The sequence below is a fragment of the Penicillium bovifimosum genome, assembly GCF_028826915.1.
Source record: "Penicillium bovifimosum strain IBT 22155 chromosome Unknown utg000005l_segment0_segment0, whole genome shotgun sequence".
In the NCBI taxonomy this organism is placed as follows: Eukaryota; Fungi; Ascomycota; class Eurotiomycetes; order Eurotiales; family Aspergillaceae; genus Penicillium; species Penicillium bovifimosum.
Genome location: NW_026622714.1, coordinates 870,040 through 896,428, shown reverse-complemented (window position 1 = coordinate 896,428; position 26,389 = coordinate 870,040). Strand labels below are relative to the sequence as shown.

The 26,389-nt window shown below is 50.3% G+C and overlaps 15 protein-coding genes across 15 annotated transcripts; 8 read left to right on the top strand and 7 right to left on the bottom strand.

Annotated features, from left to right (window-relative positions):
* Positions 1-10: 10 nt before the first annotated feature.
* N7515_005515 (uncharacterized protein) lies at positions 11-721 on the bottom strand (the record flags this gene model as incomplete). Its single annotated transcript, XM_056666259.1, has 2 exons — positions 11-343; positions 434-721. The coding sequence occupies 2 exons, from the start codon at positions 719-721 to the stop codon at positions 11-13; spliced, it is 621 nt and encodes a 206-aa protein (XP_056519855.1).
* Positions 722-1,182: 461 nt separating this feature from the next.
* N7515_005514 (LSB5 family protein) lies at positions 1,183-2,475 on the bottom strand (the record flags this gene model as incomplete). The annotated part of the gene is made up of 3 exons (XM_056666258.1): positions 1,183-1,195; positions 1,249-2,274; positions 2,324-2,475. Coding segments are annotated over 3 exons (1,191 nt in total), but the record flags the coding sequence as incomplete, so codon positions are not given.
* Positions 2,476-3,389: 914 nt separating this feature from the next.
* On the top strand, positions 3,390-4,448 carry N7515_005513 (3'(2'),5'-bisphosphate nucleotidase; the record flags this gene model as incomplete). Its single annotated transcript, XM_056666257.1, has 1 exon — positions 3,390-4,448. The coding sequence occupies one exon, from the start codon at positions 3,390-3,392 to the stop codon at positions 4,446-4,448; it is 1,059 nt and encodes a 352-aa protein (XP_056519853.1).
* Positions 4,449-4,645: 197 nt separating this feature from the next.
* N7515_005512 (mitochondrial 54S ribosomal protein uL6m) lies at positions 4,646-5,546 on the bottom strand (the record flags this gene model as incomplete). Its single annotated transcript, XM_056666256.1, has 3 exons — positions 4,646-5,019; positions 5,104-5,217; positions 5,279-5,546. 3 exons carry the CDS (start codon positions 5,544-5,546, stop codon positions 4,646-4,648), a joined length of 756 nt encoding a protein of 251 aa, XP_056519852.1.
* A 608-nt stretch (positions 5,547-6,154) lies between these two features.
* Positions 6,155-7,981, top strand: N7515_005511 (uncharacterized protein; the record flags this gene model as incomplete). Its single annotated transcript, XM_056666255.1, has 6 exons — positions 6,155-6,239; positions 6,287-7,104; positions 7,158-7,379; positions 7,447-7,503; positions 7,551-7,887; positions 7,941-7,981. 6 exons carry the CDS (start codon positions 6,155-6,157, stop codon positions 7,979-7,981), a joined length of 1,560 nt encoding a protein of 519 aa, XP_056519851.1.
* Positions 7,982-8,588: 607 nt separating this feature from the next.
* N7515_005510 (uncharacterized protein) lies at positions 8,589-9,535 on the top strand (the record flags this gene model as incomplete). Its single annotated transcript, XM_056666254.1, has 4 exons — positions 8,589-8,601; positions 8,693-8,890; positions 8,971-9,453; positions 9,510-9,535. 4 exons carry the CDS (start codon positions 8,589-8,591, stop codon positions 9,533-9,535), a joined length of 720 nt encoding a protein of 239 aa, XP_056519850.1.
* Positions 9,536-9,877: 342 nt separating this feature from the next.
* On the bottom strand, positions 9,878-10,894 carry N7515_005509 (DUF2011 domain-containing protein; the record flags this gene model as incomplete). Its single annotated transcript, XM_056666253.1, has 3 exons — positions 9,878-10,225; positions 10,280-10,811; positions 10,869-10,894. The coding sequence occupies 3 exons, from the start codon at positions 10,892-10,894 to the stop codon at positions 9,878-9,880; spliced, it is 906 nt and encodes a 301-aa protein (XP_056519849.1).
* A 697-nt stretch (positions 10,895-11,591) lies between these two features.
* Positions 11,592-12,313, top strand: N7515_005508 (LAMTOR1/MEH1 family protein; the record flags this gene model as incomplete). The annotated part of the gene is made up of 3 exons (XM_056666252.1): positions 11,592-11,642; positions 11,774-11,925; positions 12,022-12,313. 3 exons carry the CDS (start codon positions 11,592-11,594, stop codon positions 12,311-12,313), a joined length of 495 nt encoding a protein of 164 aa, XP_056519848.1.
* A 986-nt stretch (positions 12,314-13,299) lies between these two features.
* On the bottom strand, positions 13,300-14,050 carry N7515_005507 (E2 ubiquitin-conjugating protein UBC8; the record flags this gene model as incomplete). The annotated part of the gene is made up of 5 exons (XM_056666251.1): positions 13,300-13,436; positions 13,502-13,683; positions 13,742-13,856; positions 13,907-13,944; positions 14,019-14,050. The coding sequence occupies 5 exons, from the start codon at positions 14,048-14,050 to the stop codon at positions 13,300-13,302; spliced, it is 504 nt and encodes a 167-aa protein (XP_056519847.1).
* Positions 14,051-15,571: 1,521 nt separating this feature from the next.
* Positions 15,572-16,210, top strand: N7515_005506 (uncharacterized protein; the record flags this gene model as incomplete). Its single annotated transcript, XM_056666250.1, has 1 exon — positions 15,572-16,210. The coding sequence occupies one exon, from the start codon at positions 15,572-15,574 to the stop codon at positions 16,208-16,210; it is 639 nt and encodes a 212-aa protein (XP_056519846.1).
* Positions 16,211-17,408: 1,198 nt separating this feature from the next.
* On the top strand, positions 17,409-17,618 carry N7515_005505 (cold-shock protein; the record flags this gene model as incomplete). The annotated part of the gene is made up of 1 exon (XM_056666249.1): positions 17,409-17,618. The coding sequence occupies one exon, from the start codon at positions 17,409-17,411 to the stop codon at positions 17,616-17,618; it is 210 nt and encodes a 69-aa protein (XP_056519845.1).
* A 588-nt stretch (positions 17,619-18,206) lies between these two features.
* Positions 18,207-18,677, bottom strand: N7515_005504 (large subunit of carbamoyl-phosphate synthase; the record flags this gene model as incomplete). The annotated part of the gene is made up of 1 exon (XM_056666248.1): positions 18,207-18,677. The coding sequence occupies one exon, from the start codon at positions 18,675-18,677 to the stop codon at positions 18,207-18,209; it is 471 nt and encodes a 156-aa protein (XP_056519844.1).
* A 380-nt stretch (positions 18,678-19,057) lies between these two features.
* On the bottom strand, positions 19,058-19,939 carry N7515_005503 (pyridoxamine 5'-phosphate oxidase family protein; the record flags this gene model as incomplete). Its single annotated transcript, XM_056666247.1, has 2 exons — positions 19,058-19,797; positions 19,876-19,939. 2 exons carry the CDS (start codon positions 19,937-19,939, stop codon positions 19,058-19,060), a joined length of 804 nt encoding a protein of 267 aa, XP_056519843.1.
* A 405-nt stretch (positions 19,940-20,344) lies between these two features.
* N7515_005502 (aminopeptidase P family protein) lies at positions 20,345-22,332 on the top strand (the record flags this gene model as incomplete). The annotated part of the gene is made up of 10 exons (XM_056666246.1): positions 20,345-20,543; positions 20,597-20,761; positions 20,830-20,990; positions 21,047-21,439; positions 21,488-21,531; positions 21,584-21,617; positions 21,678-21,899; positions 21,951-22,069; positions 22,125-22,251; positions 22,303-22,332. 10 exons carry the CDS (start codon positions 20,345-20,347, stop codon positions 22,330-22,332), a joined length of 1,494 nt encoding a protein of 497 aa, XP_056519842.1.
* Positions 22,333-23,635: 1,303 nt separating this feature from the next.
* N7515_005501 (protein serine/threonine kinase activating protein nimO) lies at positions 23,636-25,099 on the top strand (the record flags this gene model as incomplete). Its single annotated transcript, XM_056666245.1, has 2 exons — positions 23,636-24,811; positions 24,983-25,099. 2 exons carry the CDS (start codon positions 23,636-23,638, stop codon positions 25,097-25,099), a joined length of 1,293 nt encoding a protein of 430 aa, XP_056519841.1.
* Between the last annotated feature and the right edge of the window lie 1,290 nt (positions 25,100-26,389).

Below are 26,389 nucleotides of genomic sequence, written 5' to 3'. Positions count from 1 at the left end.
CGGGAGTAATCTACTCCCATTTCTCAACACGCACATACCGAACATCCCTTCCCGTGGTTAAGCCAACAACATCCCCAATCCCTCCGAAAATAGTCATCTCCAAAAGGTCCCAATAATCCTCATCCTCATCTCGACTGCACCTACCGAAAACAACGAACTCATCCTCCTGCGCTTTGTCAATACGCCACGCACCGCAGACAGAGAAGAGAGCCGGAGCTGTATCGCGCTCCAGCCGCGCTAGACCAGTCTTGAAAATAGCCTCGAACTCATCTTTCTTGCCCGGCAGGATAAAGTATCTAAATATAGCGAGGATCGGCCCATCGGGGATGGTTAATGTAGATGGCTTTGCATCTGTCAGTTCAACCCTTCCAACCTCAACTCCCAGAAACGTCCAACGTCAGAGGGAAGTGGGAGGGGAGAGAGAGACACTCACATCAAGATCCAAATGAAACATCCAGGCCACATCTATACTATCCTTCAACTGCGCCAGCAGAGTCTGATTCGTTTCAGAGGAAATCCATTCCCCCTCGCCCGTGTGTTTTTCAATGGATTCCCATCCGCCTAGGAGATAGAATGATGCTGGTGTTTGGATCTGGCGCAGGTATGTCACCTGGTAGCCAGAGTATTCTGTTTGTTGTTTTTGGGCTTGGAGGAGGGTGCTTTTGGTTGATGGTGAGGGGTCTGAGCGGAGGTGTAGGAGGGCGAGTTCGGTTACTGGCATTTTGGTCTCTTGGTCACGATTTGGTAGTTCAGTATGGAGTTTAAGATAAGGTGCTAAGTGCTTTTGGGATTTGCGGGATTGAGGATTGGGGTTAGATGGAGTTTTGTAGAATTCTTGGAGTGCGCTCGCCGCCGCTCGGCAGCGGACCTGGAAGGTTTAGTGCTTACACTGCAGGCTGCAGGCTGATCCTCGGGTCTGGTTTCCTGAGGGGGATGTGTGCTGCTTTACGTATCCTTACTGGCTGGTCTAGAAGAAAGGGGGTTTACGTCGATATAAGCTATGGAAGGCTTGTATCCAATTGACTTGGCTTAACAACCAGACTATAAAAACGGAATTCAGCAACACGATAGCCAGTGGCCTTGGGTATACCGATCAAGCATAAAACCAGGCAATAAACCAAAGAAACTAGAACCGCAAACCGCTTCGAGTATCATCGAATCTTCAAAACAAAGTCACATGAATCAGACTTCCCTCCTGAAGAGATGTTAGTAAACTTGAAGAATGGATATGAAGCGAAGCGAACGTACCAAGTAGGTGGCCCTTTCTCGATGGCAGGCGTCTTAATAGCATTTCTGTCACCGAATGGGTTGTCGTCATCATCATCTTCCTGCTCTGACTCACTCTCGCTATCGAAGATCGGGCGTGAGTGTTGCGAGGAAGAGGCAAGAGGCAGGCTATCGGGACGAGTAGGTCGTGGCGGCTTTGGGGGATTGATATTAAGCCCAGCTACGCCATCATTCAGGTCATCATCTTGCAGACCAAGTCCACGTCTTTGTCTCCAACTAGGTTCCAAAATATCCTCCTCGCTATCACTGTCATAGTCCACGCTTTTATCGAGCACCTCGAATGCCATCAGTGCATCCACCAGCTCTTCATTGGCATGAATGAGACCACCCAGGAACTCTTCGCTTTCAATGTACTGAATGTACCGCAGAATCCCATGGCGAAGCTGCTTGCATTTTTCGAATCGATTCCTGCACTCGGCGTCCTCGCTCACTCGGTGCGTCTCGCGATTGACGTGTTTGAGCGCATTTAACAAGTTGGTACTAGCCACAGAGGAGGCAGCAAGCGTTTGCAAGATCTCTGGGCGCTCCTTCTCCAGATCGAATCTCCTACCGCTGCTGATTGAGAGTTTCTTATCTTTCTTGACTTTCCTTGACTTCTCTTTCGGGCTAGTCAGTACAGTGGGCGGTCCACTACCCGCTGACACAGAAACGACATGACCCATCGAAGGTTCATTTGAGTTCGCTCCCTCTCGGAGAACTTTTGCTTTCGCCTGCGTTGCAGGCTGCTTCCGCTTGGGGAGTTGCTTGTACAGCGCGGTGACCCTGGCCATGTTGGGTGTGTCCTTGAATGTTGCCGCCCATTGTCCAAAGATCTGTTTGCATTTCTGTTTCACGAGTGGATCTGAAACGGAATCTGTGGCCGCAATGCGCAGACGTTCGAGCAATGCCTCGTCGGCGAAATCGCGTAGGAAGCGCTCTCCTGCATTTTGAACTAGGAAGTCGAGGATGGTAAGAGCGCGCAGCTGTCGGTGGAGGGTGCCATATTTCCTGGATTTGTTAGATCGGCTTGTGGCACTACACACGCCACGGGACTCACAGCTTCTTCCGAAGAGCCCGGCTTGCTTCTGTTGGGCCACTGGCTTGAATGCGAACTACTTCCACCAAATCAACGATACCACTGGAATCTTCGACCTCATATTGTTCACTCGTCAGGACTTCAATCTGTACAGTCACCGCCGTGTAGGGCTTCTAATCAAAGTATTAGTAGTCGATCCTGTGACGGGGGTACGTTCCAGGAGGTAACCCACGGTAGACTGGAACATCGTTGCCCAGAAAAGGACACACTCCGAGGCCTAAAATAGTCCTTTGGTTTATCTTCCAATGCAAAGGAATCAAAGACAATTCCGGGATCAAACAAATCCACAAGCACCCCGCGTTGCAATGTCAATATGCAGACAACCCCGCACGGCACTGTTTACACAGCCCTTTCCGCAAGATCGTACGAGGTATCGACGGTGGCAGGATGCAAGGTGGTAGGTATTTAGAAAAGAGTGCCGACCAAGATATCAATAGGGCTGAAGGGCAACACAGACGCTTCGTGGCTTCTGCAATACTACCTTCGCGTGGTATCGGTGACGTGGGAGGGCCTAACGGGTCTTGGCGTGGGTCTGATAAGCCTAGTGAATGTGCAGCAGCATCAGAATATATAGTGAAAGGATACCCTAAATTGCTCGACGGAGTATAGATCGCAAATTGGCCTTGTTACAGGGGAACAAAAAGAGGCGAAACAATGTTGAAACAGTTTAAGCTTATCGGCGCGTGACTTGTTCCGGCTCAAAGGGGGTTAGGGCGGGGAAGTGCCTGAGGCGATATCGGAAAGTGTCGTCAGCGACGGAAGGCCTGGAGGTACCTGGAGAGAACCAACACAACTGATAAATCCAAAGCAGTCAGTTCTACCTGCATATCTTGTCAATTGGTCTCGGATGAAGCAGCCGCCTGACTCCGTACACCGGTCAGATCAATCTTCGCGCTTCAGTTTATTACGTGTACTGTCCCGCTTGGTGATCTTCTCCACTCTCATTCTGGCTTTCAGTGTGGCTCTGAAATCCCGATCTCGTCTCTCCTTCCTCCTCCCCCACCTCTCTTCCACACAACCTACAACCATGTCTTACCAACAGGAACGCTATATTGCCGAATTGGCTGTCCAGCGGGCATGCCTTCTGACCCAGAAGGTCTTCTTCGAGAAGGCTAAGGGCACCGTCTCCAAGGACGACAAGTCCCCCGTCACTATTGGCGACTTCGGCGCCCAGGCCCTCATCATCTCGGCTATTCGCAAGAACTTCCCCAACGATGAGATCGTCGCCGAAGAGGAGGCCAGCTCCCTGCGCGAGGACAAGGACCTCAGCTCCGAGATCTGGCGCCTGGTCAAGGACATCAAGCTGGATGACGCGGAGAGCGATAAGATTCTGGGTGGTCCTCTGGCCAGTGAGGAGAGCATGCTGGAAATCATCGATAGTGGCAACAGTGCTGGTGGTGCCAAGGGCCGCATCTGGGCCCTCGACCCCATTGACGGCACCAAGGGCTTCCTTCGTGGCGGCCAGTACGCCGTGTGTCTCGGCCTGATGGTCGATGGTGATGTCAAGGTCGGTGCTATCGGTACTCCTAACCTTCCTGTCAATGACGCTGCCCCGCTTGATGCTAGCATCGGCACCCAGCAATCCGCGGCTTCCAGCAACGGTGTGCTGTTTTCCGCTGTCAAGGGTGAGGGTGCGACCAGCCGCCCTCTGACAGCCAGTACTCTTGCTGCTAGCAAGCCCATTTCTATGCGCCCGGTTGACAAGATCTCCGACGCTGTGTTCTGTGAAGGTGTTGAGGCTGGCCACTCGGCCCAGGGCGACAATGCCGCCGTTGCTGAGCTGCTTGGCATCACCGCACCGAGTGTGCGACTGGATTCGCAGGCCAAGTACTGCTCCATTGCTCGCGGTGCCGGTGACGTCTACCTGCGCCTTCCCGTCAAGAAGGATTACCAGGAGAAAATTTGGGACCACGCCGCTGGTGACCTGATTGTCCGTGAGGCCGGTGGCCAGGTGACTGATATCTACGGCAACCGATTGGACTTCAGCAAGGGCCGGACCTTGGCTGTCAACAAGGGTGTCGTCGCTGCTCCCAAGGCCCACCAGGACCAGGTCATTGCTGCCGTCAAGAAGGTCTTAAAGCTGTAATGGATTTATGATCGTGCTTTAATTTCGTCGCCTCGTCTGCAGCATTCGAGTTCCCGGGGAGCAGAATCATTTTGATATAAATGTGATACCATCGCTTGTGAGAGGAATAAAAAAGTACATATGTGACGATAAGAGTACAAAACGCGGAACCAAACACAAAAATGTTCCGCGTAAATATAAAGAAAGGCGCTTCCCGTCTATTTGATCTTCTTCGCCTTGAGCTTGATAGTCTCCCCATTGACAAAGATACCCTTGCCCTTGTACGGCTCAGGGCGTCTCCATTCTCTGATCTCGGCCGCGAACTGGGTCACAATCCGTTTGTCGACACCCTCCAGCAAGATTCTGGTGGGTTGCGGTGTGCTAGCCTGGACGCCCTTGGGGATACCGAGTTCAATCGGGTGGGAGAAGCCGACCTTGAGAGAGATGAACTTCTGACCGGGGTAGGTGGGTTCGACGGTGGTTGCCTTGTCTTCAACTGTCGCCCTGTAACCAACACCAACCATACTCAAAATACAGACATGGCCTTCTGAAACGCCGAGGATGTGGTTCTGTAGGAGCGCGCGGATGGTTCCTGAAAAAAAAAGCGAAGTGTTAGGACACAATTGGGACTTGCGGCGCGGACTAGCCGCGGGAGAGAAAAGACAGGAGAACATACCCCACATAGCACGCTGGTGAGGGACACTCTGATCTTGGACTGCCAAAGTAGCCTTCTGGCCAGCCTCATCGCGGGTGATGGTAACGAACGAGGGAATGTTCAGGGTCATCTCGCCTATCAATTGAAACCAGTTAGCATCGATCCGCAGGTGCCAAATTTTAGCAATAAGGCATACCCTTGGGGCCCTTGATCTCGGCGGCAAACTTGGGAATATCCTTTCCTCGTGTTCGGCTTAGGCCTGCAGGAAGATCAACGAGGTTAAATGACACCTCCGGGGGGATGGAGATTGCGGCGCCTCCGACTCGGGACTGCGCTGGGGTTGTCGTCGAGAAGCATTGTGTGCGAGGGGAGAATGCGGGTGCGAGGAAGATGGGCAAGGAGCCGCGCTGGAAGGGCTCGCGGAGAAGCTGGCGGGCGCAGCGTTGGGGTATGGAAAACGACATGGTGATTGCGCGTGTTGTGTCGGATGCTGCGTTGCGGACTTTGGGATTTTGTTGCAGATGTTACCTCAACGGGTTTAGCGTGCACGTGACTATCTATATCATTTTGCCGGTTAAGCCTCGACTCTCTTTTCATGTCAGAATATCCAAGTGTAAATGAACTCGATGTTTTGGTGAAGGGACATTATTTGGCATTATTTTTGACGAGTGGCTTCGGTCCCAGGATATCCCCGAGTTCAGTCTCATTCTGAGCTCTTGAGTCCTTGACTGACTGTTCTTGAATCTTGAGCCAGCAGAATGAATATGGACCGAAGAAAGGAACCATTTAGTCAAGCAAAAATTTTGCATTTAGACGCAGAGCTGAGAGTATTTGAACTGTTCCAGATAGGGTAAAGCACAATGGACTGGGCGTGGGTCAAACATAGGCTATAAACCCTCAGTTCCGATGTCAAGTCATCCTCCAATGGACCTCCATTCAACTCTTTCCATCCCATATCACTCATCTCACACTTCCCCCACGCATCCATCTCAAATCTATACGTCATCAATATTAGCCTAGTTCTGGCCAGTGACACGCTCATACGCCAAAAACCCGACAGATCAAGCTCACAATGAGGGCCATCGATAATCTCCAAGTCTTGTCATGCGTTTTCCTTGCGCTTGCCTGTCTCTGTCGAGCAAGCGTCTCTCAACAGAGTAAGGCACTTTATTAGACTCTCGCGTCATTTTACTGACCCACAAAGGTGACATTCCTGTGTCTGCCCCCAAACTACCGGACATCGACGCGATCTCTTTTCTCACTTCACGGAAGCAAGACCAAAACAGCATATTCAATGAAGCCGTCAAAATCCTGGACTCCATGGGCTCTGCGCCTTCATGCAACCGAATTGCAGCAACAAGGCTAGTGAGCTCATGTCAGACATTCAATGAAGGGAACGATGGCTCTCAAACGGACAGCCCAGAGACCCTCGATTATCTCCGATCGGTCTACGCAGCACGTCTGGCACTATGTGAAATTGAAGGCGCAGGCAACTCAATTCCTCCATCTTGCCTTCCTGTTACTGTATCGCCGCGTCCACAGAAGAATCGATACGGCTTTATGACTTGGCACAGAGGCTCTGACACTGCATCAGGTGAAGTCCCACGGGAATTGCTGGAGCACTGTCTCCGGACACTCGAGTCACGACCTCAGTGGTGGACTTCGTACAGCAACAGCCGACAAAATGCTCTTGTAATCTGTCATGCATCACGAATGGAAGCCGAGAAGGAGGAGCTCATCGGCCTACATCGATCCATATCGAAGAGCAGTTTCAAACTTAACGAAGCACTCCAGCAGGCTTTACAAGACGCAGTGGCTCAATCTGAGCAGCAACAATTATTTATGCAAGCTGTTCAGTCGCTCCAGGAGAGGATCGTCACGGATGTGGGAGGGACAGAATCTGTGTTCAAACGGACGTTCGGTCGATTTCTCCGAGAAGTTGAAGCTGGAATGGGGTCTCTTCAGGATTCGATATCCATGGCTTTGTTAAATATGCGGACTCGAACAGGCGAGCTGGATAATGTATGATGTGAACACGTCGACTTGGTGGTAACGAATAGCTAACAGTCAAATAGGACATTCGGAACGTGTCAACCCATGTGGAGGCACTTCAAGAAGCTCTTCAGAGTACACACCATGATACATTGGCTAGGAGCCAGGAGGCGTTCTTGGTGCAGAAGAACAATGCTGTCGCCCAGCATAATCTCGCTTCGTCTCTGCATCTGTCGCTCGAGTCACTTGTTGACTCCGATATGGACAGGATGTATAGGGGAATACAGAGATTTGACGCGGCTATGGTATGTGAAAGCTGGTTTACTTTTCCAGCGTGACAACTAGGTAGCTAATCATCTACCATTGTTGCAGGAATGGTTGACCAGCCGAATGAACATGATTCTGGAGCAAGAAACCAGAATGACAGAGGTACCATTGCAGTCTCTGCACACTAGGTCATGTGCTGACGGTTATAGCGACTTCAAAACATGGAAACCTTCATGCAGCAATCCGAGTCTAGAGCGACCGAGTTACAAAAGGCCCAAGACCAACAAACGGAGGCGCTTTCTGCACAATCGCGAGCCCAAGAGGCCCTGCAGTTCCACGCGCAAGTATCCCAAGCTTTGCTGGGCAAGACCAGCATCGCTGCTGCCAATCTGCAATCCCTCATCGACGATACAGCCTTCAAATTCAAGAATGGCCGCGGATTTCCTCTTGGGGGATTCTCCGCATGGTCTCTTTGCGCCATACTTCTTATAGTGATCGCAGCCCAGAATCTCAAGGTTGCGATCGCCTTAATTTTCCTCATTTTAGGTATGTGTCATCCCTTGATTCAAAGCCACTTGATCTAATCTCGGTATGTTCAGGGCATTCCGTTGCTCTGACTATCTTCAATCTCTTTATTTAATTATAGATGTCATGCGTCCTGATTTGCTGACCAGTTGCCTCTCCATCATACCCCAGCCTGGTCTTATGCTTCTAGTTATCTACTTTGAGTTTCCATCTCTACCATTATCCATTTACGGCTATAGCCTATGATACACATCCATTACATCGGAGCTTGATTCTTCAGCAATGGCACAATTTGACCTTTTCATAAAATTTCCATAAATCATCCTCGGTCTGTATGCTCGTATGCATGACCATCATGATTCATGAAACACTTATGAAGCGCCCAACCAGGGGAGTAAATGAAAGCGTAATCAAATTAGCGCCAGCACAGCCACAATCTTAGCTGTCAGAGCTAAGATAAAACTGCGGGATAGGACCCAGTTATATGGCGATCAACCAATAAAATATCATCCACTCCACATTAAAGACACTCAGTGGACATTAAGACAGCACCAAAAAGGAAAAGTCGAAAAGCATACGGAGTACATAGCTCGATCACGTGGAGGTAAATAGATCGACTGCTTCTCCTCCTTTTCGATTCCGCGCTGTTTCATAGGTGTCCCAATTTACACCTGTATCTTTCTATCAGCTCCCTATTGCACTTCCAAAACCCATCAATCAACATGCCTGGTGTTCGTAAGTGTTCACATCGCATCTATCCTCCCGACCCAAGCTTTGGAGCTTCATGATCACTCCATTCCAAAACACAGCGCTAATATCCACCCAGCCCCCGACGCTCTTGAACAGGTCAAGAAGGGCTTCAAGCGTTTCCTTTTCGGTCGCAAGAAGTCCAAGAAGACTCAGCCTGAGCCTGCCCCTGCTACTGAAGCTCCTGCGTCTAATGCTGCGCCCGCTGCCCCGGTAGCTGGAGCTGCTGCGGCAGGTGCCGCGGCCGCCCCCGCTGTCACCCCAGAAACTAAGCCTGGTACGAGACTTCTCACCTGGTTGATGTATACATCAACGTCAATTCTGTGTTAGACCTCCTGCTAATCAGTTGGCCTACAGCAGACACCGCCAAAGTGCCCGAGTCGGCCGAGGCAAATGATGCGACTGCCGCGGCTCCTGTCGTTTCTCCTGAGATGAGCGCCACAGCTGGCCCCGTTGAAACCCAATACGAGCCTGAGCCTGCTACTGCCGCTGCTGCTGCTGCTAAGCCTGAGGAGGCTGCTGCCAAACCCGAAGAGGCTGCTAAGCCTGAGGTTGCTGCTGCTACACCTGAGGCCGCTGCTGCCACGCCCGGGGTTCCTGCTGCTGCATCTGAGGCTCTCGCCCCTGCACCTGCGGCTCCCGCCACTGCTACTGAGGCTCCTACTGCTGCGCCCGAGGCCGCTGCTGCGACACCTGAGGTTCCTGCTGCTGCGGCTGAGGCACCCGCCCCTGCTCCTGAGGCTCCTGCTGCTCAGCCCGCCAAGGCCGCTGCTAAGCCGGAAGAACCGGCCGTTAAGTCTGAGGAGCCTGCTGCCAAGGCCGTGGAAGCTGTCAAGACCGGTAAGCATATTGTCCCCGCGAGCCAAAGACACCTGCAGTACTAACAGAGACAGTAGATGCGCCCGCTGCGCCCGCTCAGTAGAAAGTGTGATGCTCAACGTAATTTGCAAAGGCCGGACATTCATATGCGAGTCTGATATAGCTTGCGAGTGTTTTTTGCCGCTCTCTGTTTTGTTTCATACCCTCGGCGTTGTATATTATTCATTGTCATGAAGCGATGCATTGCATCCATTGATTATCCGTATTGGTCGCGGCCACCATCCCAGGCTCTGTTCTGTTTAGGTCTTCACTTGCTCTAGCCTCATGCAATTATAGTCCGGTAATGCTTTCGTTTTGAGACCATTCATGGTTAAAATCCGTTCCTGGCGGTAAATGGAAAAGGTCACTCCTGCGGGTATCATATTGGGAATCTGTACTAGTCCATTCATTCCTCTCCGCCCGATGAATCATTGCCATCAGCCATGGCAATATCCTCAACACTGACACCTGCCGCCGCAGCTTTCTGCTCTCTCGCTTTCTGTCTACGCTTCAATTTCCTCTCTCGGTTTTTCCGAGTTCGCTTTTCAGCTTCGTTTTCCTTCGCAACCTGCGCTGCCACAGCCCGCTTGCGCAGCTGCACCCGTCGCTTCTTCCCAGGCTTCTTGCGAGTAAGCGGGCTCTTGGAGAGAGGCACACCGTCTATCACATAAACAGGGGGGCTGTTGGCTGGTCGCGGAGTTTTGGTTTGATGGCGCTTAAGGTGGATGACTCGCCAAGGAAGATGGCAGCCGGGCTGTAAAGTATGTTAGCGGAAGACAGCGCAAATTGAGCGGGTGAACATAATTACCCAGACTAACGACTGTGCCCAAGTCAACATCTGCTGCCCACTAACAGCCACGGCCTCAAACTGCTTCTTCTTCTCAGCGATGCGGCTCTCCTCTTCGGAGGAAATATCTCCGCGGTTTCCCTGCAAAGACGGGGTAGAGAAGTAATAATCCCAACCGCGCGAAGTTTTCACGAATCGTCCCTCGCCGCCGCCAGAACCCGGGGTGGGTGAGTGTAGCCGAATCCTCAGTTTCTGTGTCGCAGCCGGCTTCGCATCTGTATTTTCATCCTTGTCTGATTGCTTCGTGCTGTCTTCTGCTGATTTAGCGGGGGCACTGAAGAGGCGGAATTCAAATTCTTGTTCATCGTCCTCGTCGTCCGCGGGTTGTGGGGCGCCACTTTCTGAAATGACTGGTTCTGGTGCGGTATTCAATTGATCGAGGTTGAGGAGCTTTCCTAGACGGGCGTATGCGTCCTGGGCGGCGGCGTCGTCTGGTGCTGGTGAGGGTGAGCGGGAAGATGTTGGGGTACCGCCGATGTCATCGCGACGGACGCTGTAGGGACATTGTTAGCTGCTAAACTTAGTATATAGATCCCGGTTCGATGCTTACCGCTTGGCATTTGGTAGATCGAACATTGTGGGTGGGATAGGAGAGGGGATATGGTCGTAAATCGTAATGTTCAAGAAAATTGATGTTTCCACGGCTGCGGCCACGGCCCGATGACATGGCACGGACCTCCGCCGCTTAGCGGCCATCAGGGGCTTGCACTGATTGGTCTACCTTGTTATACCGCCTTTATATCCGCCTTTCATAAACTTATATGCATGCGACAAATATGAAATCAATCACTGAATTTCTCTACTCACAGTAATTGTTTGATCTTGCTGATAGAGAGCAGCGAAGTCGAAGAAATGCATCATGAATAGTACCCATGTATATTCCAACCGATATTGTCATTCGTCGGGAGATGAGCACAGTTTCTGCCCGCAATAACGGCCAATTAGAATAACGTCACCGATGGTCGCTATGCACCGCGATAACGCCCAGCCTCAACCTCCGACGTCGAGAAAGTCCTTTAGTCGACACTCGACAGTGTGACTCTCCCATACTGCGCCCATTGTTTCAGTTCAAATCTGTTTTCTGCATTTCTCACATTCCTTTTCGCTCACGAATCCCCCATTTGTGTTCACAACCACTACGCCAAAGCATACACCACCTGAGGTCCACCTGAACCATTGGGCCGATCAAGGCCTCGAGCCCTCGCATAGCGCAAACGTGCAGGCCCAACCCATCCCCGTTTCTGAGATTCGATTTTGAACTCGATCCCCATAAATGGGTGTTTGTGCCTCCTGCCTTGGCGGGAACCGCCACGAGTCTCCTGAGGTGAGTTGCGATCCCAGAACCGACATCATCCGTCACCAGATTCAAATGCGCATTACCCTCGGTTTACTGCGCAAAACGCCAGATACTTGTTTGAAACTGCAGCTTGCTAATATATATGTCTCCTCCTCCAGCCCGAATCTTCACGTCTACTCGAGGAAGACCCTTATCAGTCAGGATATGGCTATGGAGCCCTCAACCACGCCCAGCAAGCCAGCCAACCGGATCCGGAATATGTGAGACGTGAGAGGGAGGCGCTAGAATCCATTTGCCAGCGAACATCAGAGTAAGTACACTATTGCGAATAATCCCCCGTTCTCCCTTGCGGCAGAAATAAAAATTCAAATCGGAAATTTGACCCGTTGCTGATCGTCACTCCCAGCTCCGTCATTGATATCTGGTCCCTCCAACCACAACCACACCTTCAACCCCAAGCAACCCTCCACACCCCCTTATCTGAACATCCCGCTCCATCAGGCCCAGCCGGCAAATCACCCGTGCCATCCACCCACCGGACGTCACCGCCAAGCCGACCGGGCTCCGGCGCATCAGGCGCCGTCCCGAAACACTGGGGCGAGGTCATCATCAATCCGAATAAGAAACGGTCTCGCACCGATATCAAGTCAGATTCCAAGGTCAACCATGATGTCTTTGGGGTGCTGAATGTCTCCTAAGCTAGACTGAGACCGAGGCCTCTGGGTCATGCATCTTCTCTGTACATTAAGCACATTGATGATGACGATGTACACGAATAAAAGGGTGTGGGGTGTGTGAGCATTGAATCGAGGGATGCAGATATGGGTACTGGATGACCCGTTTTGGTTATATCTTCCTTGCGCTGCGCTGTTTGAGGGTTTCGTTTCTTGCATTGATCGCAGGCCGACTGTTTCTTTTCGCACATACATAGCCGTTCTTTTCCCTTTCCGGGCTTTCTCGCTATAATACGCGATGGCGCAGACTTTTTTCTTTTGTTTCGGATGTTCATCATTCTCCGCGTTGATCTTCTGCTTGGCGTGCTTTGGTTACTTTTCCTTCGCTTTGTTTCTCTTCTCATATCATCGTTCTAGTTCAGTATGCATTGTCGCCTTTTTGGACCGTCAGACTTTATCTTTGTTATCTTTCACATATACACTCAATCTGAACTACATTCTATAAGGTGACTCTTCCAGAGGTTGTAAGCAGGGACATCTAAACTAAGTAGTAAGTCCCGGATATTCCAGCCCTGTCAAATGGACTTGGGTTCGGTATGTATGGCCAGAATTTCGAGTTAACTACATACAACATTGAAGGCCACGTGCTACAAGGAAGCAATAACGAATCGGCTACCATAGACCCTCTTTGCGATAGTTGAGCAGCTTCAGCAGCAACTTGCCAATCAAGAATGGCTTGAGGAAGACTGTAATTGGCAAAAAAAATACCCCTTGGATGCATTGAAGTAAGTAATAACAAGCGGGAAACGAAAAGAGATACCTCGAGTAAAATAAGAAAAACCCCAGTGCTACATGTAAAACCCGTGGTACATGTAAACAACTCCCTTACTATGGAAGGTCAGAAAAAAAAACGCCCGCTCACCCAGTCCCAGCATGGATATCGAATAGAGTTGAGTGATGCAATATGTGCCGAGTAGATCTCAGACCTGATACTGTCGCAATGCAGTGGATCAGACGTCATCCATCGTACCCGCTGGCTCTTCACCACCAGACTCGTAACTCCCGGCCGAGCTCAACTCATCTTCGGACTCGGTGTCCTCTTCGGCTTCGTCGACGGCTTCTTTGCTGGCATACTTTGCAACGTATTCTATCGATGGGATGTTAATATGGCGGAGGGACTGACGTAGGTGTAGCGTATCGTTTGTAACAAACCTTTGACCTTCGCTTCGTATTGCTTGGGGTCCCGCATCATCAGAGCTGCGGCCTCGCCGTTGAGTGGATCCGAGGGGTTGGGGTAGCGGAGGAGTTGGGGTAAGAAGACCTCAAAGATGTTGAGCATGTCGTACATCGGCGACCATGTTTGGTTGATCACATCGAGGCAGACCGAGCCAGACCTATGGCGAAGTTGTTATTAATTGCTGAGCAACCAGTGATGCAATCTTGTTGACTCACAACTCATCGATATTTGGGTGGAAGATTCGGTTGACGAAGCCGATGCTCGGGCTCTTGTATGGGTATTGATCGGGGAGTTCAACGTGAATCTTCCAGAGGCCACCCTTGAAGGGTGCTACTAGAGTTAGTACGAAGTGATATCTCGCAGGCATGCGCATAACTCACTCTCTTCCGGACCCTTGAAACGAACGTAGAATTCTTGCCTGGTAATAGAAATTGGTATGCGAAACCTCCGAATGATGTAGATTTTGTATCGTGGGATGTGGGGAGTACATACACTAAGTTCCCATAGTTAGCGCATAGAACCATAGCTAGAGGCGGATAAGTCCTTACTGTTATCGTTGACAAGAGTCACCTCATAGTCACTCATGAGCCTAGATACAGTGTCAGACTATTCCCCGTAACCAACCATAACCGGGTTTCTTCATCAGGGCCAAGGGGTCTGGTTGCGAAAGGCGGTGGCCACATTGAAAGGAGAAGGGGATTGGCGTTCATACATCCTAGCTGGAGGTTAGTACGTACGCCATCAAACCGAGTTGAAGGCAAGGAACCATACTTCATGACCTGAATATTGCACAAACCCCGTCGTTAGTATTCCAGAGAACTCGTGGGCGCATCGGAATCTCCATGACATCACTTACATCTGTCTCGATTCTGCGCTTAGGGCTGCTCATATTGGCGGATTTATTGGGGATTTATCCAATATCGAGGGTTGCGATGCCGATAACAGTACAGACCCCGGGATAACCACGAAGGATAGATGTAGTGTGCAGTTGCCTTTGACTGAAGAAGGTATGCCGCAATCGGAATTCGGAGCGGGAAGATGGTGGGGGGAATGGAGGTGGAAGAGTTCGGCTCGGAACGGCGAGGAGGATAGCACTGGAATTAGCTGCAAGTCAATGAATGTTCAGATCAGTTCTGAGAGATCGTTACACAGTAAAGAGGACAAGATGAAGAGGGGAAATCGCCAAAAGGTCGACCTTCATCGGGCCTGCTGATGATTCGGCGATGAGTCAGCCCCGCATGCCGGGCAGGGCGGCCCTGAAGCGGGGCCCATGCCCATGTACGGCATGTAGATCGCCTAACTATCCAAAAAGGACGGGCGTAATCAACGTGACCGTTCGTCCTAGCGGCCTAGATCCTAGGTAAAACAATCTTTTGGTGGCGGCTATTCAATTAGCCTACCTACCATTTTACTATTTGAGGCTTGAGCCTAACTCTAAGCTCCTAGGCTTGGGTTTTCGGAGGAACAACCAGAATGGCCATGGATGATGGAACCTAGGAGGCTAGGATTCCGACTAGAATATCTACAAGGACGATGTTTCCACGCTATGCTTTCAATTTTGGAACAATATCAAGTACGTGGAAAAGAAATCTACGTTGAAACGGTCTCAGGCAATGTTTTCACCTCCAGCTTCACAGCCACTGTATGTCAAGGCGATGACCTTTAATCTCTGCGTTGAACCATTCAACCAGCTCGATCTTCTCGGTGCAGGTCGTCGCTCCTTCCAGTACGCCCACTCTTCGCCACAGCGCTTACCGTGGCAAAGAGCTGTTGCATTGCCAGGTTTCGACCAATGCATGCTCGCGACCCGAGGCCAAAAGGAAAGCTAGCTTTATCCATGATCCGCCTAGCTTGTTCGTCCTGTTGTCCTTCCCCACATCCCGGCATCCATCTCTCGGGACGGAATTCAAACGGGCCCGGGAAAATGTGCGGATTGTGGTGGAACACATATATACAGGATAAAGTCTGACAAGTCTTGGCTTTCTCTTTCCCCTCTTCAATATCTAGCCCTTCATATCATCATATCCTGGGCTCTGATCTTGCGGATGGAAGTCTCGCTCATTATCCTTCGACTCCTCATGCTGCAGTTTACCATCCTTGGCTTTCTGCAGACTGGGCAGAAACTCCCATCCCTCCCAGGGGCCAGCGCTGCGATGGCTGGTCTGTACTGCAAGGTGGACAAACGATTCGATGTGTGGAAGACACCCACCTCTCCACTTGAAGGAGGTTTGCGTCCCCTCCGTTCGATTACGAATGAACTGCAGACGTCATACCCGGGTATCAACATGATCCGTAGTTTTCAAGGTCGAGGCTTGATACCGTCGAGCGCACAGACTTTGGCTACAAACTTAGGAGACTTTCGCTCTATCTCAGTTCGCCGCTTTGCTGATCAAGTCGAGCGAGAAGTTGAAACATTTCTCATTACACTCAAAGATGAACAGAATGGCCCCGCTACCTGGGAGGCGGCTCGTGCTGCGATCAATGAGTATCTCTATCATATCTGGCAGAGAGGGGGTCTATATGGCGAGACGCCTCAGCAAGCCTATTACGTTCGACTTGGGCCCGGTAGTACCATGACCTCCGAAGACATCGACCAGGGCTTGATGCAGGTCACGATCGGCCTTGCAATCATTCGTACGGTAGAATTTTTACATTTCGATTTCTCTTCTCAGTTACAAGTATGAAGCCATATTATATACTGAGTCTTTATCCTCAATATAACTCATGACCTTATGTGGAAATGTAGCCTTTAGACTGTGTCTACCGGTAGAAAGCTGAATATTTGTTAGACCCTGGTCTTCGCAGAGTCTATATCTATGTGGATTCGGGCAATAAGTGGAGATAGCAATAACTGAGGATTGATTGCTGAACTGATCGCTGAGGTTCGCAGCCCTCAGCTCCATACGGAATTATATACTGTTGTGCGGTATGTGCTTCGCTAAGTGAGGTTGGGGTTCTCCATGCACGACGCAGATCGTTCCATGGAGTGCGTTCTCCAACCTCGCAACCCTGCTTCGACGGTCCTGCAATTGACCGAACGGCGGTTGCTGGAGCCTTAGGAAAACATAGGCGTGGCATTGCCACTTCATTCATCCAGGAATACTGACTGAATTCAACACCCTTTGCTCAAGATGTGGACCTAATGATCGGGATCGACATGAGGCAATGGCCGGGTGGCCCGAAAGCCCCGCATTGACCAATACAGTATCTCATAACACAACCATGGAAGTTTTCATGAAGTAGTAGTGCCCGCAATCATCATCAAGCACAAGGACAAATAGACATGCATGCCCAACCCACAGGACCGGAAAACCTACCCCTAATGCAACCTTACACTCTCTAGTCAACTCGGATGGAAAGCGGGTCTTGCATTAGCCCTACGCCACAGGTAGGTTATAATCAAAATTACCAGTATCCTTACCGATTGTTTCATAGGATTTGCTAGGCACCATCGTACCGACACATACATTATGGAAATTAGAATACGAGCCGCTAAAATCGGTAATTTTTATGCATTCCATCGGAGTTGACTAGACAGTGTAGAGTGTAGACACGCATGCCCAACCCACAGGACCAGAAAACCTACCCCTAATGCAACCTTACAGAAGTGCGACATTAATACGTCACAACACATCTTTTCGCTGCATCTTCACCGCTATTTGCGACTGTAAGCACGCTACAAATATCTTATATAGGGTGAATATCCTACATTCCTCCTGACTACTTAAACCAGAAAGCTCATCCTTTCACAGCTCTACTCCTCAACATACGTACATATATCAACCGCACAAGTATGTATCATACCTCTATCTACTCACGTGGCGTTCAAGTTGTCAAAATTTGCTAATTTGTTTGTGGTTCAATTAATCTAGTCTAACCAATATGTCCGAGCGACAGCAGGGAGTTGTGAAATTTTTCATCAATGAAAAGAGCTATGGCTTTATTACCTCTAAGGCGGGCGAAAATCTATTCGTACACTTCAAGGAGATTCAAGAAAGCGGTTTCACAACTTTAAAGGAAGGCATGGCAGTGACATTCGTTGCAAGACGGGGACAAAACGGCATGCACGCGACGGATGTGCGGATAGCGTGATAATCGGTTTTTGGTGAACAAACCACCCCGACTCCGACTTCGCAGTGTTGGTCTGCCTCACATACCCGCTCGACTTCTCATTGTATGCTGTAAGATTGGACTAATTGATATCAGGCCCCAAGCCCACCCAGTCATCACGTCATATCGATCGATTATCAGCAAGTCTGCCTCTTAGAGCAAATGGAATGAAGTACAATCCATAGTCTTTATAAAATGGAAAAGCTTCTACCACTCGCCGAGACGACACAATATTAGAACTCCCTGGGCCTCAACGCACACGGTGTCAGTGTCCATACTTATAATACGCCCTTCTGAAATGGCTGTCTTCTAAATAGAGCACCCCTTCGTGATGTACATCAATCACAGTATACCTGGAACTGCTACGCCCGACCCGACTTGAATTCGCCAGCACAGTTGGAAGTAGCTGAAAGTAATGTAACAGTTCCATCATTCAATAATTCAATAATTCAACATGGAAAAGACCAATTCCAATCCAAGAATAACATTAAAAAAAGGCCGAAAAGAAAATGCACACCATCTATCAACAAAGACTGAGCTCTACCTAATGCACGATACACAACCTAAATTTCAGCTCCGATCTTGTATGGGGAAATCATGGCGAGAGGACCAGTCCAGGTCGTGGGGGAGCTTACCGTTGGAGGCAACGGCATCCACGTGGATTTCCTCAGCACCCTCAATGAGCTTGGAGATAACGACGGGGTGGTCAGGGGAAACGGCAGAAGCGTTAAGGAGCTTCTCCTTGAGCTCATCGACACTGTAGGTGACGTTCATGGCGGCACCGGACAGGACATAACCGGGACGAACAAGAAGGGGGTAACGAGCAGCCTCGGCGAATTTCTCGGCTTCAGAGACAGAGGTCAATTCCCTCCAGGCGGGCTGATCGACACCAATGTTGTCGAGGATAGAGGAGAACTTGTGGCAATCCTCGGCCTTGCCGATGACCAGAGGTTTAGTACCAAGGAATAGTAGCACCGCCAGTCTCCTGGGAACGGAGGGCAATATTCCGAGGCAGCTGGCCACCGACAGAGACAACGACATCGCTAGCGGCCATGATGTAGTAGCGGCGATCATGAAAGTCCTAGACTCGTAGACTCCTGGAGTTTAGGGCTTTGGTGTCGGAATCTCTTTAATTGTTGTCTGTTTTGTTGGACCTTCTCTTGATGCATCCACTAGGTTCGTTTATGCCTACTTAATCATAGCCCAGGTTCCCTTATCTCACAAATCGGGCTGGAGGGTACCAATAATTAATGTTAGAACCTAGGCCCTTCCTTTCGAGATATTTATGTTCCAGGTAGTCGGCGTTGAAGAACCATTATACTGCGTAGATGGAAGTAGATAACAGTCACCTATCCACCTATGTGGAACACAAGCAACGCCATTGTACCATAAAATCCATACTGTCAACATTCGGGTACTCTTCAGTGCTGCTCCGCAGGCGGCAGCGGAGCCTTCACCGCACCCTCAGCCAGAGCTCTATTCTGGGTGTTCTTGCGACTGATATAAGAACTAATATACTCGGGCACTTCGGTGACCTTACTATCACCACTTGGGATAGGTGTCCCGAACGTTTCCCAGACAGGTACAACACCAGTCCAGACACTGCTAGTAACCTCCTCGTTACCAGAGTCCTTTCGCTCATCCGAGACACCACCATCCCGAATCTTGCCGCTGCCATCTACAATCTTAACCTTGAGGATGACTGTCGACTGCATCTCAGCACGGTCTGGCGGCACACGCGAGTGATCCCAGCGGTCGTCGAGAACGGAGTTCGTAATTAATTTCATGGCCCAGACCTTTTCTTCATCGTCTGTGACCAGGGTTGCATAGCCGTGCAAGATAGCAGAGCGGTAATTGTAGCTGTGCGAGTTGGGAGTGAGAGAGAGGACTAGCCCGTCCACTTTGCTTGTGGCCACGCAGATGGGGAGTCCCTCCTCCTCACCGCAGTTGCGGGCTAGGTTCATTATCCGTGAGCTGACGTAGCCGTGGAGGTAGCAGTCCAGAGGCTCGTCAATGCTGGCGGAGGGGTACTCGAATGAGCCCATTTGGCCAATCATAGGCAGGATCGCAGGGAACGGGTCCTCTGGTCCTGGGTTGAAAGATACATGGAGAACCTGAGAGTCGTTTATGATTGAATGAATAGGTCCGAGGTCATATGTGGCTGTATCATATTGTTAGTACCAGATGTTCATGTCCGCATCGAGACCTATATTCTCAGGCCGCGGGAGTGCCGACATACCTCGGTGCTTGTACCGGTTGGCAGTATTGGAAACCCGCTTGGGATAGGCCAAAGTGCGTCCCATGATGTATAGCAGAATCTATAATCTGCCTTGGGCCTGAGAAGAGCAAGAAGAAAGCAAAGATGAAACAAGCATTTATAGTAGATAGATGATGAGCTGAGACAAGGGACCGAGTCTTATTTACTGTCTTCTAGGGCAGACCTTCATACGCCCTTTTTGGCAGGTCCATCCCAGAACTTCCCCGCATAGGCTAGAGTAAGTGCGGACCCTGTTGGTTCATTGGATGACCTGTGCCCAGATGCATCGAAGCTAGGATAATACGACAGGGCGTGGTTCGAAGAGGACGGGGGCGTCCGATGCCAAACCCACCCGAGGTGATTGGCCCACACCGCCGACGCGGGCCCATGAACCTGGCGATAACAACTCTGTTCTACAGTTTACTCTTATCACCTTCGTTATTTTGGAAGTATGGCGACATGCAGGTCCCTTGTTCGCCAATGCGCTGTTTATCTGCGCGCATCACATAGGCCATTGAATCATTCTTTACGCCAATTACCTAGATGCAACCCTCTACCTCGTAGCTACACTACCTCCGTGGCCGCCGCGGAACTCAAATTCGGGCAACCGTTGCACGAGACGCATCCCCACATCCTCAGTCCTGGCGAACGTGAGTCACTGCCTTTATCAATTAGCCGTGATGATTAATCTGATCTGTTATAGTTACGCCTGGAATCACCGCCCTTGAATATGCGCAACGTCGATCGAAACTCGCGAATAAGCTGCCAAAAGGCGCCATTGCGGTCCTGGCTGCATCGGAGGTCAAATACCGTGCGCAAGGCATCTTCACTGAATACCGCCAGGATTCAAACTTCTTCTACCTGACAGGTATGTTGGTTTAGGTCGGCTCATCGGTGGTGCTGCGGACATTCGCTAAGTGTTTGCGCGCCGGATAGGATTCAACGAACCGAATGCACTGGCAATCATCGGGAACGACGGCTCGGGCGACAATCATATCTTCCATTTATATGTACGGGAAAAAGATCCCAGGGCAGAATTATGGGACGGGGCACGCTCTGGCACCCAAGCTGCCGTGGATGTCTTCAATGCGGACGAGGTGCGGAATACTATTAGCTGGGCCACTAGACGAACGTGAGCTGATATCCAGAACAGACAGGCAACATCGAACGGATTGGAGATATTCTGCCTGGTATCGTCCAGGGAGCTACGGAGGTTTACTCGGACATCCCCACATCTGATGGCTCAAGGTCATCCTTGAACCGTTATCTGTATGGACCGACACTCGCGTCGGAAAAGCTGAAGAAGGTCATTGAGAACCGGCGGGTTAAGCCCTTGAAGCATATTCTTAATGAGATGCGGGTGTTCAAGAGTGAAAACGAGGTTGTACAGATGCGTCGACTAGGCCAAGCTGCAGGGAGAGCTTTCACCGAGTCTATGCGCCAAGATTTCACCAAAGAGAAAGATCTCTACTCATTCCTTGAATATCAATTCAAGGCGAATGGATGCGATGGCAACGCCTTCGTCCCGGTTGTCGCGGGTGGTCAGGTAAGCCTCCCGGTTGGTTGTACTTTAGACTCATACTGACGAATTCAGAATGCCTTGGCGATTCACTACACTCGCAATGACGACGTATTGAAGTTGGTGCACCTCCCTCGACCGTTATTAGACTCTGCTGACGTTGAAATCCAGGGATGGGGATTTGGTTCTCGTTGATGGTGGTGGTGTAAGTAGTATACCATACGATCTCAGGCTTTGTAGGTTGCATATGCTAACACACCAACAGGAATGGGGAAGCTACATCTCCGATATCACTAGAACATGGCCAGTCAATGGCAAGTTCTCTGACCCGCAACGAGACCTGTACAATGCGGTGCTGAAGGTGCACCGAAGCTGTCTCTCTCTGTGTCGTGAGACCGCCAACCTCTCGTTGGATAAACTCCATGGCATCGCCGAGAATGGATTGAAAGATGAGCTCAAGTCGCTGGGCTTTGATATCTCTGGCAATGTATGCATCCGAACATCCCACACATCAGGCTACCATACTGACCTTGACTAGGCACTGAGCACTCTTTTCCCGCATCATCTGGGCCACTACATTGGTCTGGACGTTCATGACTGCCCTGGTTATTCCAGAGGCTACAACCTGAAGGCAGGCCAATGTATAACAATTGAACCGTCCGTTCCCAGCCCCTTTCCAGTCAAACATGAAAAATCAACTAACACATGCCAGGGGTATTTATGTTCCGGACGATGAGCGATGGCCCGCCCACTTCCGCGGGATCGGAATTCGCATCGAGGACAGTGTCTGTGTCGGAGATGAACACCCAATTGTGTTGACCCCTGAGGCTGTCAAGGAGGTATGTGAATCCTAATATTCTTCAGCTTTATCGGTCGCTAATCTGGAATAGGTCGAGGATATCGAGGCATTGCGTAGTTAAGATGTGATATAACATACAGTAACTGCAAGATACCCTCAATTCCCATGTATAATAGTAGCATAAGGCATCAAATAACAACATCTGAACACTCTTCCTACTTTCTCCGTACTCCGTGCAATCCACATCAAGGATTATCCTTGCCTGGATTACTGTGTGGTGGCTGGACTAGGGTCGTTTTGGTCTGATCGGGGGCTGGTTTTGGGGGGGTTGGAGTCGATTGGTCATTTACTATGATGTTAAGAAGAGAAGCATTTGGCAAAATAGCCATTTGAAAGAATGAAATTGAAAATGAATTGAAAGAAGGAAAGAAGCCTGGAAAGAATCCTTCGCGGTTGAAGAATGCAATGTTGATGTTCCCTCACGCGCTGTTGGTTGTCGGGCCTCCGCCCAAAACAAACTAAGTCTCCACACCACACGCTCTCTCTTTCTTTCTTCTTCTTCCAGGTCCTCCACCTCGTCTTTCTCTTTCCCCCCCAACAGAACACTTCGAATTGTCTCTCTCTCATTCAGCTACTCCTTGGTTTTTCGTGCTACAATGTGCATCCGCTAAACTCCTGAACTCCTGGAAACACGTGTAGCACGTCGCGTGCTCTTCATTGAGTGCCCCTCTTTGACCTTGGATCATAGTCACTCTACAACGCGTCTTAAAGCCTGGGAAGCTGTTTCCCAATGGCAACTGTATTCGTGCCTCCTTCGCCCCGAAACTCCATGAACATGGCGACTCGCCGGCCTCTTGCAAACGTGCCGAATGCAACCAATTCTCCACACAGGACAGGCATACTGCCAGCTAAACGATCACGATCTACTCAAATGGAGATTCCATACGGACAACCTCCGCCAAAGAAACAAGTGATGGAGGGTGTTGAATATGGAAGTCGCACCGCCACGTGCCAGACTACGAACACGGACTCGAAACTCTTCACCAGGAGATCGAATAATGCCAATCCAAGTGCGTTTGAAAAGAAACTCGTAGCAGCCAGGGAGAAGGATCGTCAGCCGGTGGTGAAGCAAGTCAAGGCTGAAAAGCCTACAGAACATACTAGGGAGTCTATTCGACAATGGCAGAAACATTACAGGAAGGCATTCCCTTCGTTTGTCTTTTACTTTGACAACATTCCCGAAGACCTTCGACGACGGTGCTCTCGTCAGGTCGCCGCGCTTGGAGCTGTAAGTTATGAAGATCCACTCAATAGCGCACAAGTGTACCTTGCACCTTACTTTTCTGTCCCTTCGATATCAAGGCGTTGGTCTGATCATGTCTAACCTGGGTTGAATCTAGCGCGAGGAGAAGTTCTTTTCCCTTATGGTGACCCACGTCGTTACATCCCGAACTATTCCCCCGGAGTCAACCGCCCCAGCAGAATCGGAAGTAACTACCGCCGCCAGCAATGGCGATGCCACCATGCAAACAGTCAATCCATCGCTCCTGTTTAAGAAACCCACCCGCGGGGATCACCTGAATTTTCTCATGAGGAATGCCGACATTCTGCAACGGGCTCGTAAGATGGGGATGAAGATTTGGGCATTGGAAAAGCTTCAGCGTATGATCACGACTATCAATGACAGTGAGATCGCCTCATGGGATTGTGGTAGTCGCTCGAAGGCTGCAGGTGGCCATGCCACCCATGGCAAGGGCGAAACAGACTTGTCGCGGCTCCTTCGTCAGGAACTTGTCAATGGGCCATCTGATCGTGATCCACTTGCATCGATGGAAATGATGATGTTCAAAGGGCCTTTCATCTACGTTCACGACATGAATGAGAAGAGCAAACCAGTCATGGTTCGAGAATATCCCCGAGTCGCCAAACGCCAGGATGGAACTTGGCCCCAGTTCAGAAGCGCCCCTCTCGGAAAATGCCCCTTTATCGACGAGCCCCCAAGCAGGAAAGAACATGATCGCAGATTGCATCAGGCCCAGAAGGAGAAGAAGATTGCCTCCCGTACGGCGAATGGAAAGCATGATGCTAAACCGGAAGCAGTTGCGCCGGTTCAAGGAGCGACTGAAGGCACGACTACAACTGAGGTCGCCGACTATAAGCCGTCGGTGACACAAGAACAGCATGTTACGGCCCCGATCCAACCTGTGATGGAAAAGCCATCGTTGGATGAGACACGTGAAAGAAAGAGCTCTGAAAGCTTCATCCCCCCTCACATCCCTCGTAGCGGGCCCTTCTACACTGTATGCGAGCCAGCCGCCTCGGGTGTTCAACCATCCAATGTTACATCCGCAATCCGATCACAGATGGTCTCGTCTACTGCTGCAGTACCTGGCGCAAAAGCCGGGCTCAGCAAGGAGGTTCATGGCCTACAGCGCAAAGTCCTCGAGAAGGGCACCGGTGGATTCGTGACCGGGTCTATGGCTGCCCCTCAACGTCAAGGTGACGGCTCTACCGCCATCCCCATGAAGAATAACCTCAACCCCCCGGAAAGTCCAACCTCCGCCACAATGGGGAGCAAGCAAAGCAGTCTGAACTTGCTGGTTCGAAGCGCCAGAGGGATGACAAGGAACAGCAGAAGAAGCCTGAGCGACGCAGAGATCCCAAGCCTGGGTATTGCGAGAACTGCCGGGACAAATTTGACGATTTTGAAGAGGTATGATCTAAATCCCTATCCGTGGGTTGTATTCCCATCCATGCTGACCTTTCTTTAGCATACTATGACTCGCAAACATCGCCGGTTTGCCGCGAACTCGACGAACTGGGCTGAACTCGATGCGTTGCTATTTGAAATCCAGCGCCCGCTCAAGGACGACTACGAATTACTTTGACGAATAGACTTGCTGCTTCGCACAGCATTTCATGATTTTCTTTGGACCTTGACCTCATTTCTGTCCAATTACCTTTGCATCTTGAGGTCGGTTTTTATCTTCAACTTATCTTTTCATTGCCACGTTGCAACTTTCATTTCCGCCCGTCATGCCCGATTTGGATCTCAGTCCTCGCATAATCAATACCCTCGGCATCGACGCATATGCATGGTGGCGTTTTCTTTTTCCCTTTTTCTCTTGCATCTGCGGCACCAAGGACAGGTTACCTCTAGAAATTGGTCTGCTTGCTGTCCTCAATCGAGGCCGTCCACTCGTTTACACCCTTTCTTTACTTCACTTCTTCCGACTTGTATTGATTATCAACTTTTACACCATTGCCTTCGACCTCGCAATCAGACCCCAACCACCGCTTGACAGCAACTGACCTCCCAACGTCGATGCTGTGCCATCTTTTGGCTCTTTTCTTTCCCGGTCGTTGCGAACAAGTCAAGGCAACATGGACCCATCTATAGTCAAGGATCCATATCCTTGCATTGCACACCATTCCACATGACATTGTTATCCCCTTTTTGATCCCACGAGGCTATCTTTCATCCTCACCAACATCCCGTTGTGTATTCTCACTGGCGGAGTACGTGTTTCCGATGTGACACACCCCAGTCCCGAGACAGCCTCTAATTGTAGAGACTTCATTGTTCCATTCTCGTGACACTTACCCGAGCAAGCATTTACTTGATTGGATGATCTGTTTAGACAGCTTGTATCTGTTTACACAGCTTGTATTGTGCTAATTGAAATTTCTGCTGTCAAACCAATACTCTTTCCTACAACGTAAATCTAGACTAGCTGCTGCAATGTCAATCCTCACACCTATCCCAAAGCGGTAATCACCTCGGCGTCCTCAGCTGCAGGCGGTGACGTAGACTGCCGGGCGGTGAGAGCTATGTACACCACGATTGGACGCATTCGAGCTTCCCTGGAGGCTCTGTTGGCAGCATACTGGGAGCTTTGATGGATAAAAATCATAAAATTATCTTAAGAAGAAACATCATATACTACTCCAATTTCATCTGAAGCACTAATTACAGAACTTCATGTTCATAATCAGCAACGCGATGTAGAGTTAGCTAACCCCCGCAAAACGGCTCGGTACTCGGCCAGTCGGCCCCGGAGGCAGAATCGAAGATCTTCAAAGAATTTTTGATGCCCGCATCTACGCCGAATAACACAGCACGTTAGTTCCGGACGGATGGGTGTTTGATTATACAAAGTCCTGCCTCGAAGACACTA